At 44.6% G+C, this 15,383-nt stretch overlaps 1 protein-coding gene across 1 annotated transcript in view; it reads left to right on the forward strand.

Moving 5' to 3' along the window:
- Window positions 1-15,383, forward strand: part of LRP8 (LDL receptor related protein 8) — a 1,087,241-nt gene that overhangs the window by 799,326 nt on the left and 272,532 nt on the right. The window contains exons 6-7 of the mRNA XM_078670496.1: window positions 3,518-3,640; window positions 3,733-3,858. Coding sequence (XP_078526622.1) covers window positions 3,518-3,640; window positions 3,733-3,858 — 249 coding nt within the window. The remainder of the gene's footprint in view (window positions 1-3,517; window positions 3,641-3,732; window positions 3,859-15,383) is intronic.

The following is a 15,383-nucleotide window of genomic DNA, read 5'->3' on the forward strand; positions in this document are numbered from 1 at the left end:
CAGAGTTGCATTTCTTTTCTAGAGCTTCGCGCTTCACTCACAATTCACAAATGTCACTCACATTTGGAAGCATGCAACTCCACATTTAGCTTTTTGCCTGGAAAATCACATATGGGGGAGTTCAGAACCCATTACCTGTGTATCTTTGATGAGCTCCATGCCTTCTGCTCAGCAGCAGCTCTTATATCGCCATCATTCGAGGTATTTTCACTATCTTTATTTCAATTAATGATAGGTTGCTTCTGTGACCATCCTCTCTTGTCCGATATTGCGGTACCACCGATGGGTGGTGGGGGAAGGACATCATTTCTGTATTACTTCTTGCAAAGTTGCCGCTAAAATCACATTTGTCCTTTTTTCTAAAGCAGAGGACTCCAAACTTTTCACTAACAAGAGCTACTTATGTTCAATGAAAATCACACAGAGCTACTACGAATATCAGTGCGGTACATATCAGAAAAGATTACATTAGTGGCCATCATATGCAAGATTTCTGACCGTGGCCACCTCAGTGCAGGATTGCCATCAGTAATGTAAAAAAATGGATTGGTCAATTTGGAATGCTTCTACAAGGATAATACATAATAGCCACAATGTCACTGCTCCCTGGCACCAAACTAATAATAATAGTAATACTTCTCCCAGTGCTTCATGATTTATGATTCAAATATCAGCTTTAAATATATTTTGGAAATGATGGGCTCTGAAAATACACATATTTTTATATCAAATACATACTTTTTAATTTTAGTATACATGTATTAGTTCAACCAAACAACAGTTTCCAATTTAGGAGGCTGCTCTGCACACAGGAGAGTTACTCTCAGATACCTCTAGAGCTACTCGTTAGAGAGACCTGTGCTAAAGCTTCTTCCTGATTCAGCAGCGGCAGCTCTTTAGCATGTGACCGCTTACAACACTCAGCCTGCCGCCATCTTGCTTCCCCCCATGGCACTGAATTCTGAATACAAATTAAGCATATCAAGAGCAATGCGTATACGCAATTCTGTATGATATTGCACTAGTGCTGTTCGAGGTTGAGCAAGTGCTGTATGATTTTGGGCCGTAGGTATGTGAATTTGGCTTAGAGTTGGGTGACCTTTTGGATCAAGGCTCTGTACTGTGTGTTCTTGAGCAAGCACTGCGTGAATGTGTGCGCGGTCTTGAGCCAGCGCTACATTAACGTAGCCCTCGGTAAAGGACAAAGGATACCTGTAGATGACATTATTTGAAATCACTGTAACATTTAGAAACGAAGTTAAACCATATCTTACTTTACCAACAACTTAATGCCCACCCTGGGCACAGACAACGCCTCAAAAGGCACAAAAATCGTCCGATATGAATATATTCCAAATATAGTGTAGAAAAAATCGTCCCATTGAGTGTATATTTTATTTTCTTAACGCCAAAGGGGAGATATTTTGTAAACTATAATTAGGGCGCTATATGTATGTAAGACTACATTCCCACTAGGATATTCTGGTACCGCACCTACACAATAGCACATCCAAAAATATAATTCAAACAAATATATAATCTTGCATTTCTGAATCCATGGGACTCACAAATACAGCATATGTTTTCCATGTGTTGGCATATGAATACCTCATGCAGGCATGCCTTGTGGGGGTGGAGACACATGAACTTAACGCATCATAATACAGGGCATGCTGATGGGGGACATACCGAGCAGCAGAGCCTGCTCAGACAGACCCCTGGAAGAGCCTCTTCATTTCTAGGAAGATGAGCAAATAAAGTTTACTCAGCATTGAATGTTTTGCAGCATGGATTCACGGTGTTGTTTGTAGGGAGGTGATCACCATTGGTCTGCTGAATTTTTCTACCACTTTCTTCCGGTGGGTCAGTCCATATGTTCTTGCCAGTTAGGATGCCCGTGCCCATAGTGTGAAGAAAGAAGGGCAATGTTTGTGATGAAGCATTGTGCAAACCAAGAATAGTGTGTGCTGCGTGCGTCATGTAAACTGGAAAATGTGTGCAAGGAGCGAAGCGCTGCAAAACTTTGCTTGACTGACCCAGCGGTAGAGATGAGGCGCCAGACCTTCCTGTTGTGAAGCATTTCATGTCTCTTATTTGACTCATATTACTGGTTCATTGTGTTTTACATTGAACCAGAGCACTGATTTTCACAATGAGGGGCACTCTGCGGGTCACACTATTGAAAAGAAAATGTAATAATTTAATAGTTCTGTCAAGGTTCCTTTTTAGGCACGCCCATTAAACATCACTTCACCTGACAGGCACTTTAAAAAACAAGTATTTGCAATGGTATAGAGAGTTTGAGATATTGGCATTGTAAATGACAATGCCTTTTATTGATCTGTTTTGATAATTAACACATAAATAAAAGGCATTTTCATTTACAATCCCAATAGCTCAAACTCTTGTAAATGCGAGACCTATTTCACTTCAAAGAAGCAGCCACCATTGTCCTGGTCTGCTAGGAAAGTGAAAGCCCAGCATGGCGTGCTGAATGTTGCAGAAAAGCATGTTGTGCCTGCAGTAGGAGAAACTAATAAGGAAAAAGAGTGCTTAGAGACTAAATTAGACATACCGTGTAACAACCGAGGTAAAATGGCCAGTCCTCATGGGAGGTTACAAATGAAGACAAGGCAGTATTAAGGAGGGACTAACAAGCTTATTAACGAATCAGAAGGCAGCATTTACTAAGGGCATGACACAAGCCAGTGATAAATATGGGCGGAGAGTGGGCTTCATGTCCATACTCGAATACAGCATGCCTCGCAGAGCAGCGCCTGCGCTGCCCTAGCTCGACCTAAAAATACTTTGTGCATCAGAGTATATACTATTTTGTCAACAGCATCCTGTGTAGCAATGCAACATACTGGTCCTTTAAAGAAGAGGGCAGTAAACAACACTTCCCTAGATCTGCCCACTGGCAAAAAACTCTACCAGTAACGATGCACCACACAGTTCTTTAAAGACAAGACAATGAAACACACATAACTGGATTTATGTGTAAAGGACGAAACACAATAAATTACTAATCACTTGCCAGGCCCTTTAAAAAAGCTCAATACATTTTATTTCACTTGTTAGCCCCTTAAAAGAAAACTTATTTGTGAGTAGTACTGCTGCACAAAGGCACTTTAAAAATACCACACCCATAGCATGTGCACTAACTTTTTCACTAATCACTCCCGTAGAAATTGCAACTTCAAATCCACATGCAATCATATTAATCTATGTACAAAAACAACTTATTGTAAACGCCACACATGGTAACCAATACAAAACTCCAGACCTGTTACATCTGTTAATGCTTGTGGGTGACTTTTCATATGGTCAACAGCTGTACCATCTTTTGTATCTACCATTTTCATGTATTGATCAATTATTGGTGGAATAAAATGCAAAGACTGAGCCGGGAGTGGGCGGTGGAGATGGGCAAGTAGTATTACTCGTTTTTTAACCTACTGAATCAGCCAGAACCCATCTTGTTAGTCAAGTTACACTTTCCTTGTTCTGTCTCTAGCCCTGGTGACCTGCCAGCCTGATGAGTTCCAGTGTGGAGACGGGACATGCATCCACGGAATGAAGCAATGTGACAAAGTGCATGACTGCCCCGACAGTAGTGACGAGGCCGGCTGTCTGAACGGTATGTAGCCATCATCTCCACCTCACCCAGTAGGACCAACAGACCCTCAGCCCAGGGTGTGACCTGGAATTCTTCTCTTTTCCACATTGCAGTGGAAGTCCCTTGTGAAGGCACCAGCAAGTTTCAGTGCAAGAACGGCGAGTGCGTTGACATCAGCAAGGTGTGCGACACGAAGCAGGACTGTCGAGACTGGTCCGATGAGAACCTTAAAGAATGTGGTAAGACTTTTACTTCTTCGTCCTATGTGTCTGTGCTCTTTTTATTTCTTCATCACACTTCTGTCTGAATTGACTTGTACAGCGAGTATCCCTTGTCTTCTGGTCAATCTTAAGGATTGCCTCGGTTTGTTTGTGTCCACTCTCCTTATTGGTTTTCATAAGGTCAAAGAGAAACAAAACATATGAAATGTGCTCCATGCAATGCACGCTCAGCTGCATCAGGTTTCACACTGGTCACGGTCAAGTCTTTTGCAATTCCAGCTGCTTCTAGGACTAATGAATGCTTTCCTTGGGATATGGTCATAAGGTCATTTTATGTTTGAAAATATAGTTATTCTAGATAAGTTTACACACTCTCAGTAAATTTGGTTTTATAGTACTTTCCTAATAGATGTTACTGATTTAATTTTGTAATTCATGTAACCCACTGTGATTATTGTGGGGTTTATAAAAAAAATAAAAAAAGCAATTGCTGTCCATTAACTCATTGCTTGTAACCTATTTATTCTCTCCTTCCAATATAATTGGCGCTGTAATGAAAGTCTTGTCATGTCGCTTCCCCATAATGGAGGTCCAATTTGTTACCAGATTTGGTTTATAAGGTGGTAGATTCTGTGTTTCTGCTCGCGTCAGTTTCTTCCTAGACTTGATTTTGTATTTGCAATACGGATGGTTGATTTCTGTTCTCCAGCGCGAAGATTTAATGTCTAAGATGTCTGTCCTTCACCTCCCATTTCACTTGGGTATTTTGTTAGGCTAATCACATTTTCTGACTCACGGGTAGAAAACGCCTGGGTAGGAATAGCTGCACCTGAAATGCGTAGGGACATAGTTTATTAGGAAATAAATGATGAAGTTCAGAAATATAAAATAAAAACTCTGCTTGAAACTCAACACTTGGGTTGGATTTAATTGAAAAAGTATCTTGAAGTAATTTTGTAGCATAATAAAAATCCAAAACATTTATTTGAATAGAATACATGTAGTTTATAAAAGATGTGCTCACTACTGAGAAGTGAATCCCAGAATGTTTATTTGATGTCTTTTTTTCCAGAAGGAGAGGGGACATAGCTGCCCACACGAAAAATGTGGAATATAGAGAGTGGAACAATAAAGGCTTACTGGAGGCTGCTTCGGGACCTTGAAGTCTCTCAGAAAGTTTTTTCCGTTTCTACCGGCCTCTGCTCGCGAGTCAGTCGCGAGAGCTTTAATTCTCTCGCGCCTGGACTACGCCAACGCTCTGTTTAGTGGCTCCCCGGCCTACTTGATAGGGCGGCTCCAGATTATTCAGAACGCTACCGCCAGATTACTAGGGAATATCTCCAGGCGGATTAGCGTTAGGAGTTACCTGGAGAGTCTGCACTGGCTGCCGGTGCCGCATCGGATCACTTTAAAAATTCTGACTCTGGCCCACAAGGCCATCAATGGGCGGGGACCCGCTTATTTGATGAAACGATTCCTGCGGTACACCCCCAACCGAGATTTGCGCTCAGCAGCTCAACATCTCATGCAGGTCCCTCGTTTTGGGCGCGTCCGGTTGGGCGGACACTCTGTGGCAGTGAGGGCTGCGCGAGCATGGAATGCGCTCCCTGCCTCTCTGCGCAGTACTGTTGACTTCACGGCTTTTAAGAAAGCGCTAAAAACTCATTTGTTTAGATTAGCTGTTTAGTTTGTTATGTTGGTTCAGGGCTCTGCTGTTTCATTTCTTTTCTTTTTCTTCGCGCCAGGATACTCCGGCAGTAGTTGTGCGCGCTATAAAACAGCTTAACATAACATAACATAACATAAAAATTCTGTTCAATGTAGTGGGGCCGTCAGCTCAAATTAAAATGAAAAAATGATATTACCAAAAGGGGATTCGTTGCTTAGAATACAGAATTGTTAAATACGTGCTAATCAGCAATTTCTGTCCCCACCTTCATCTCTCTGCTTAAATTACTGCTTATACCTCCCGACATCAAAAGTCGGCCTCAATCCAACCGTTGTTCACTATTGTTGTCAAACATCAAATGGTTTGGAATAGGTGACTGCTCTAAATAAAACGTCTTTGCCTGGAGCTCTTCCAAGCATCTCTGTCAGGAAACCAACATCAGATCTTGCCTCAAGTTCCTTAAGGGCCCTATCTTCACTCATGTGTATGTAACCTTATGCCCTCTACTCTACTCTAGCTCCTTACCCTGATTTCTGTCAACTTGGCACTCTCTAGCTTCCTCTGGTCATACTAGTGCTTAATAAAAAAATACTCAAATATAATAATTTATGCTTTGCCTCTTGAAAGTAAGAATCGTTGGATGGAGGTAGATACTGTGAGGAAAGAGGTCACATACCTACGTTTCGCTCAACAAAAGCATCTTCTGCATGTCTGGTGCCAGTATAATTAATCAATCAGAAAGGGATACGAGGGGAAAGAAGGCTATATAGGGCGGTCCCCCACTCAACAAATCTGAAACAAGAAGCCCTATTCAGCCTGCATGCTGTAAATCTCAGACTCCGTAACTCAAGGGGCCATACCTCCTATTGGCTCACCAAGCGGCCAGATCAGGCCAGTACTGTGTTACAGGTCCGGACATGCCTTAAAACATACAAACAACACTGTGCACAAGGTACAACACATAAAGAAAATATGTGTGAGAGCAAAGAAAGTACCTCACGGACGTGACACCCGAGGGGGTTCCCGGTCTGTGAATGACCGGTCTACCCACTTCTCATCATCGGTTACTTTCCTTGCTAGGAGGATGAAAAAAGTGCAGAAAGATGTGCACAAAACAGGATAGAGAGACAAAAAGGGAGTGTACAAATACACTACCTAGTAGGACAGAGAAAAGTGTTTAGGAAAAGATTTGACAAGTACCTACACCCAACACCAACAGACATAAAATATAAAATAGTGAGGTTTGGCTGGCTGAATCGATTTTATTCTGGTGCTGCCAAACTGCACTGTTTTTAAAATTGGGTTAAATTGATACCATTCGATGTTGTAACTGGACCAACATGTTTCATTGCCTTGTCATTGGCAATTTCATCAGGGCAAATGGTTGGGTCTCTTATTCTTAATCCTCCATTTGGAAACCTGTGCACATACATACATTAAAACGACAAAACACAGTAGTGGTAGGATGGGGAGCCAATCGAGGTCTAGGCACGTCTCACATTCAAGCCAGTGGCCGTTATTTGCAACTATTACCTTGTGCTCGCAAATACTGGGTATACCGTCGAGCATCAAAAGGACGGCGTGTCAAACGATCACGGGTCCATCTTGGAGACTCCTCAATGTGAGTCACCTATATGTAAAAACATAATACACCAGTTTCATGCATCATGATGTCCATATTTTCGTTCGATATTTACAAGATACTCATGGGGCGTAGGGGTTACCTACAGCGTACCGTCAGGTTGACCAGCGGTGACGACTTTCACAAATAGGTTCAACCGATGACAGAATGTTACTGACATTGTCAGATCGATAAAAGGTAACGTAGGGTAGGAATGCACAACCTGGTGGGGGGATAGCTTGTCTACGGGTTTACTCGTTCCTTTCAACCATAACAGCGCGGGGGTTCCGCTTACCTTCCACATCCACGCGGTAATTAAGGAGGGAGAAACGTTCACCGCTCTAGGGGGGTGCCCAGGCGGGAGTGCCTACCAGTATCGATGTAAAATGTGAGCAAATGGGCCAGGACGGGGTGCTACCGCACCCGGCTTCAACATACCGCAGCCGAGTCCCTCCGGCGCTTCCGACGTCTCACAATCCAAGCCTGGATTGGGACGCGGAAGTACCCCGGCTGGGGCTCCGCCCATCACGTAACGTGGCGGCCATCTTGAGTAAGGAATGAAGTCAGGACCAAAGAGCACCTAACTTTATTCATGTAGCACAGCGAGCAATGGACATAGGACCTTCTGTTCAGTACCGTAGCGGCCCTCTTTAGTGATTAGCCAATTTTTGTTCATATGGAGTTAAAAGATGTGAACACGGAGTCATGTGTACAAATTGTTGCTAAAAAGACCTGGTTTATTACAAGCCAATCGGGTAAGCCAGCGGTGGGGAGGACATGCACAGATTGTACCGACTTGACAACAACCCAAGCAGGGAGTGGTGATGGAGCAGTCAGGGATCGTAGCAAGTGCTCAGGCCAGGTAACATACTATGATCCCTAAATTCCTACTACTATCCAACAACCCAATTTCGTTACTGATTTCTTGAAAATAATGGCCCCGATTAATATGTCAAGGCCGGGCGAAATCTAAACTTACATCATGTTGGGATGTTCATTGAGAAGGGCCACAAATGTGTCTAGCGTCTGCTCACTTTGTTCCATTCAATAGAGTCGTTAAGACCCTCTTTGTCTGCCTTCTCTAAATAGATCCAACGTGCTTCCTTTCTTGCAAGTATTGCATCTAGATTGTGCGTATTGCCCACCACCTTTTCCAGTACTGTCCATTGTCAATCACTCTGCCCATGATTTTTTTCAATGAAGTGCTGAACCAAACGGGTTGTGAGTTTCCTGGCTCGAATGGTGCTGAGGTGCTCCTGAATGCGCACTTTCACTTTACGTGTTGTTAGACCTATATACTGTAACCCACAACTACAAGTAATTCTATAAATGACATGTGTAGTATTGCAGTTACTGAATTTGGTCAGGTACCATGTCTTGCCATTGCGTAATGTGACTTCTTTGGTAGCAGTGGTCAGTGAGCACACAGAGCTTTCACCGCAGGGGTAATGACCTACCGGGATGGACTTAGTTTGTGGATTGGTAGTCGTAATCCTCGTATGTACCAACTTGTCGCGCAAGTTGGCTGCCCTCTTGAATGCGAAACGAGGGACTGGCATCTTGTCATTAGGAGTGTCCAGCAAATTCCCGTTCTTGCGGATAATTTGTCTGATTTTTGTGGATAGTGGGTCGAAAGTGGTCACCACAGGTAAGCAAGGCTGGTTGACTTTTACATTGCGTTCAAGCAGGGCATCGCGAGGGGTATTAAGAGCCCTCTTTCGTGCGTGTTTAATGACTCTGTTAGGGTACTGCCTTTGCTTTAGTCTTTCGACCAGACCAGAGGACTGATCTACATATGCCTCAGTGGAGGAGCAGTTTCTGCGGTACCGCAGAAACTGACCCACCGGCAAGTTGTCCCTGAGGGAACGCGGGTGAAAGGAGTGGTAGTGTAAAAGAGAGTTTCTGTCCGTGTCTTTCTGGTGGACTGTGGTTGCCAGTTTATTACCCTCCACTGATATGTCCACGTCCAGGTATACTGCTTTACAATTGCTAATTGTCCATGTGAAGCGTAGGCTCTCATCGGCTTGATTCAGCCAGTCAAGAAATAGACGTAATCGGTCCTCTGTACCTGTCCAGATACAGAGGACATCGTCTATATATCGTCTCCATTCCTGGATGTTACCTAGGAACGGATTGGAGGGATGGTAAATCACATTCTCCTCAAACTGGCCTACATAAATGCAGGCCAGACTCGGGGCAAATGTCGCCCCCATAGATGTCCCAGACGTCTGTAAGTACAGTTGTCCCTTGTACTCAAAAAAGTTCCTTGTGAGAGCTAACTCTATACATTGGAGGACAAATGACACAGGCGTGTCATAGAACCATTCCATCACCTCCAGGGCTCGAGCTGCTGCCACCAGCGTCGCGCCCTGGGGGATGCTGGTGTACAATGATTCGATATCGATCGTGACCAGAAGTTGGTTCGAGGGGTCAAAGGTCATATCCTTCAAGATGTTCAAGATATCTGTAGTGTCCTGCACATATGATTTTTGAGTGATGACTGCTTCTCTGAGAAAAAAATCGGAAAATTGAGACAGGGGTTCGAGGATTGATTGTATTCCAGATACGATTGGACGTCCTGGCGGGGGGCGCTGTGGCTTATGGATCTTCGGCAAGATGTAGAATGCCGGGGCGCGAGGATTTACATTAATAATGAAATCCGCCTCCTTGGTGGTGACCCATTTCTTGGATACCGCATCTGCCACCAGGTTTTTGATGGTACTTGCGAGTTCCTGGGAGGGGTCGTGCATAATGGGGCTATAATTGGTACGGACGGATAGAAGTCTAAGTACCTCCGTCTCGTAGTCGGCGGTGTTAAGCACGACCACCGCCCCACCCTTGTCCGCTGGCTTGATGGTGATCGCAGGGTTCAGTTGTAATGATTTTACGGCTTGCCAATCTTCTCTGGTCATATTGTGGCCCTGATGGAGATGAGTTTGTTGTTCCAGGGCCTCCACTTCGTGTAGAACTCGTTGCTCGAACACCGCAACCTCAGGACCCACAGCAGATGTTGGGGGGCAGAACATGGAGGGGCGGTGTAAATTAGTGTCAAACACTGATAGCGGGGTCTTCTCTTTATCATGGAAGAATTTGTGCAGTTTAATCTTCCGCATCATTTCGGATAACTCGGTTCTACAGAGAAATGAATCGTGCTGGGGTGTAGGCACAAAGCCGAGTCCTTTGTTTAATACTCCCTTTTCAGTGGCCGTGAGTGTGTAGCTAGATAAATTAACTACGATGTCATTCTCTGGGACTGGGATAGGTGTTTCTGACTCTATCATTTCTGAAATGTGCGCCCCCTGCTCTGTGTCACACTGGGTGAGAAGGTCTGCCATGTTGGTGGTGGTTTGCCCTTGCCTCTGCCTCTCTGGGCCTGGCTGCCTCCCCCTCGATGACCTCCCGAGCCCTGACCTAAAAAAGCTCGCAATAGTGCTCCTAGGTCGTCTTCAGGTTTGCCACCTGTAGCAAAGTTGACCCGGCTGCCAGTGGAGGTGGATGGGCGATCTGCTGCTTCCTCGTCTTCGCTGCTGGTGTTATCGAACTGCCAGTTGTTAGGTGTGCGTCTATATCCTTGCTGACCCCCTCGATTGGCTTGTTGTCTACCCCTCCTGGACTGGCCCCATGGTTGTTCTTGTGGTCTCTCGTAATACTCGTCCTCTGTGTATGGGAAAGCCCACTTATGAGTGTGCCGTTCAAGATTCTTTTTAAGGCCTATTATTTTCTGATTAACCATATAGGCTTTGTAATCAGCCAGATCACTCTGGATGCGGGCCAGTTGGTCCTTTGCATCCAACAAGGCGCTGTTGGTATTAAGACTTTCTTCTAGTTCCAAGATTTCTACCAAAAGTGCCTCGCTGAGGCGTTTGGCGGTGTTAATGATTAGGATAAGCCAGTCACGTGTGCACTTGTTTGCCACGCAACTCCAATCTGCACGCTGTAGGTAACCCCTACGCCCCATGAGTATCTTGTAAATATCGAACGAAAATATGGACATCATGATGCATGAAACTGGTGTATTATGTTTTTACATATAGATGACTCACATTGAGGAGTCTCCAAGACGGACCCGTGATCGTTTGACACGCTGTCCTTTTGATGCTCGACGGTATACCCAGTATTTGCGAGCACAAGGTAATAGTTGCAAATAACGGCCACTGGCTTGAATGTGAGACGTGCCTAGACCTCGATTGGCTCACCATCCTACCACTACTGTGTTTTGTCGTTTTAATGTATGTATGTGCACAGGTTTCCAAATGGAGGATTAAGAATAAGAGACCCAACCATTTGCCCTGATGAAATTGCCAATGACAAGGCAATGAAACATGTTGGTCCAGTTACAACATCGAATGGTATCAATTTAACCCAATTTTAAAAACAGTGCAGTTTGGCAGCACCAGAATAAAATCGATTCAGCCAGCCAAACCTCACTATTTTATATTTTATGTCTGTTGGTGTTGGGTGTAGGTACTTGTCAAATCTTTTCCTGAACACTTTTCTCTGTCCTACTAGGTAGTGTATTTGTACACTCCCTTTTTGTCTCTCTATCCTGTTTTGTGCACATCTTTCTGCACTTTTTTCATCCTCCTAGCAAGGAAAGTAACCGATGATGAGAAGTGGGTAGACCGGTCATTCACAGACCGGGAACCCCCTCGGGTGTCACGTCCGTGAGGTACTTTCTTTGCTCTCACACATATTTTCTTTATGTGTTGTACCTTGTGCACAGTGTTGTTTGTATGTTTTAAGGCATGTCCGGACCTGTAACACAGTACTGGCCTGATCTGGCCGCTTGGTGAGCCAATAGGAGGTATGGCCCCTTGAGTTACGGAGTCTGAGATTTACAGCATGCAGGCTGAATAGGGCTTCTTGTTTCAGCCAGTATAATTAATACCAGTGTTATTTCTGACTTTCACAGATATAAAGTAATCTTTGATGCCAGTTGGTGGCTACGTAGTGGGGACATTTACTTTTGGAGAGTTTCCCAAAAATTGAATGCGGTATGGTGAGGCATTCCTAGGCGGAAGGAAGCACCCACTTCTGATGCAACGTTGTTAGAGATGGCGTGAATTATAGGTTGACGCCCCCTGTGACAATAGTGCAATTCTAATGGGATGCCGAAGATATGTACCAAGGTCTAAAACCTAAAAAGTGACAAATATCCGGCAGTCTCTAAGAGGATCTGTTGGGTGGCTGTTGAGTTCTTGCACGCATCAAAGCTCAAAAGAAAGATGTTTTAATTGTGAACGCCTAAATTACCCTAACTATCCAGATGAATTCAGGAAAAAATGAAAATGTGTCTAGACTTAGAATTTTTTATTGTGGCATGAATGACTCTCCATTCAACAATTGACAGATTAAAAGCTTGGAGTATCCTTTACTTCAAAATAAACCATTTCACCCACTCCCCTGTTGTTGTCATCTACTGAAAGAAAAGGTGGTGTAGCCCACCACCAGCTCATGGTAGGTGGGCAGGATCCTTTCATTCTTTCCCTTCGATAGTGCAGTGTTTCTTCTATAGATCTCCCTGAAGGTTGTTATGTGGACTTATGAATGGAAAATAAAATAGATCTATTGTTAAAGAAACTTCAGGTGATACTGATGAATGTACAGTTGTGTGACCTGTGCATTTTAATTAACCCAACTCTGACAGGGGTAGCTTGCTAGGAATACCTGGGCCCCAGCCGCGGCCGGTAGTGGGAGTACCGGCTGGGCGGTGACGTGGGGAGGGGCAGGGTGGGGGGTAGTAATGTATGGATTACGGACTTTAAAAGGTAAGTAAACATAAAAATAAATAAAACAAATTTCGTTGCAGACACTGCATCACCAAATGCGATGCAGTGTGTGCAACGAAATTCGTTTTATTTATTTTTATGTTTACTTACCTTTTAAAGTCTGTAATCGATACATTACTACCCCCCACCCTGCCCTTCCCCACGTCACCGCCCGGCCGATACTCCCACTACCGGCCGCGGCAGCTGGGCCCTAAACTTCAGCTTGTGGGTTGCCACGGATACTTTGTTATTAAACTGTGCTATCTTCATTTTGGCAAGAAACAGCAAATATGTGTTATCTTGTTTAGATAAAAGCACTTAAATAAGTAAATAAATTGTGTCTGATTATAGGATTGGCTGAATCAGAAATGTCAGGTTTTTTTCAGCCACTCTACCGAAGGTAGCATCTCAACCCTACTGTAGGGGCACCCTGAAACCTCTACAACATGGTACAAGTAGATAAACTAGCTGTTTCAACGTATGGTGGCCGTGATTTACCACCCAGATCTAAATTGGTGTGTTGCTCTCTCCTGGTCTTGTGGGCATAGCCTCTTAACTAACAAAACCACAAGCTCTCGTATGACTAGGGCCACCGAAGATATATGGGCAGGAAAGTCCAAATTATGCAGCAAAGTTGACTAAATCACGCAACAAGTAACGCCAAATTGGGCAGAGTAATCATTCACATTTTGTGCAGTTTTACTTCAATATGTTGTCACTTTTTACATGTTAACATTGTCTGAGCAAAGGTCCCATCTCATTAGTATCAGCAATGGGTAGCTGAAAGGTGCCCTACCACTACGCGGCAAAGATGTGGCAGATTTTTTAGTGACTTTTTTCATCTGTTTGAGATAGAAACGCCATTTTTGCTAAAATCTGAAAACTATGCATAAGATGATGGGTTATCTGGCAAGTGAATCAAATCCATAAATATGCAGAAAACGCTGCAGCCATATGTTATGTTATGTTATGTTAAAAAATGTTATACCGTGCTCGGTCACCAAAACGGTTTCATGGCGCTCATAACAAGTGCGAGGGGCAGGTACGTGTGTTTACTCGAAGGCTGACTGGAAGAGGTAGGTTTTTAACATCCTACGGAAGCAGTCATAGGTAGGGCAGTGTCGGGGAGCAGAGGGGAAAGAATTCCAGGTTTTCGGGGCCAAAAAAGAGAAGCAGGAACCGCAGTGTTTTTTCCGTTTAATTTTGAGAATGACTAACAGGTTATGGTGAGAGGAACGGAGATCTCTGGAGAAGACATATCGCTTCAGGTTGGAAGAAATGAAGGCAGGGGCCAGATCAGACAGAGCTTTAAAAATCGTGCAGCCCATTTTGAAAGTGCAACGCTTAGCCACCGGGAGCCAGTGGCTCCGCAGTAGCGGCGAGACATGCTGGTGCTTAGGTTGATGGTAAACCAGGCGTGCTGCCTGATTTTGCACCAGTTGCAGCCTGTGGAGAAGGTATGCAGGAATTCCTGCATACAGAGTGTTGGCGTAGTCAATTCTCGACGTGACGAGGGCCATGATGACAAGGATAAGTGCGTCTCTGGTAAGAAATCTACAGATTTTGCGTATCCTGCGTAGATGGAAGAAGCAGGATGACGTAACCGCACTGATCTGGGGCCTCATAGATAGGTCACTGGAGATGACGACGCCAAGACTCTTCACGGAGTTGACAGGGCAGGGAGAGAGCCCTAGCGAGGGAGGCCAAAAACTGTCGTTCCATGGGTTGGCTACTCCACCCACCAGTACAAGCTCAGTCTTGGTGGGATTCAATTTAAGCTGGCTGGGGTACATCCATTCCGAGATCTCAAGCATGGTGGACTGAAAACTGGTGCGGGAGGAAAGGGAGGTGTCAATGGGAAAAATTAACTGTAAATCGTCCGCGTAATTGAAGATAGTGGCTGCGGAATTGCAGAGGGAAAAAATCAAAGGCTGCATGTACAAATTAAATAGTAAAGGGGATAGAGCGGAGCCCTGTGGGACACCGCAGGAAAGGGGAGAGTAAGAAGCGGAAAAGGTAAACAGGTGCACTGCCTGGGAACGCCTGTCCAGAAAGGATCTAACCCACTCGAGAGCTATGCCCTGAATTCCGGCATTTCTGACACGGTCGATCAATATTGCATGATCGACCGTGTCAAAAGCCGCCGATAAGTCCAACAAGATAAGTGCTTGGGAGATGTTATTATCGGCGCCCTTTCTTAGAGTATCCATAACAGCCACGATGACTGCCTCGGTGGAGTGGAGGGGGCGGAAACCGGCTTGCTGGACCTCCAAGAAGGATGAACTCTCAATGAAAGCGCTCAGGCAGCGAGTGACATAAGTCTCCAAAATTTTCCCCAAATAGGGGAGAAGGGAGATGGGCCTGTAATTGCTCAAGACCGTAGGGTCGGCATTGGTCTTTTTCAGGATCGGTATCACGGCTGCCTGTTTAAAGGAATCCGGGACCACCCCCGTCGCAAGCGAGTTGTTAAGTAATGCCAGGGGAG

The sequence above is a fragment of the Lissotriton helveticus genome, chromosome 1_2 (genome assembly GCF_964261635.1).
Source record: "Lissotriton helveticus chromosome 1_2, aLisHel1.1, whole genome shotgun sequence".
NCBI lineage: Eukaryota > Metazoa > Chordata > Amphibia > Caudata > Salamandridae > Lissotriton > Lissotriton helveticus.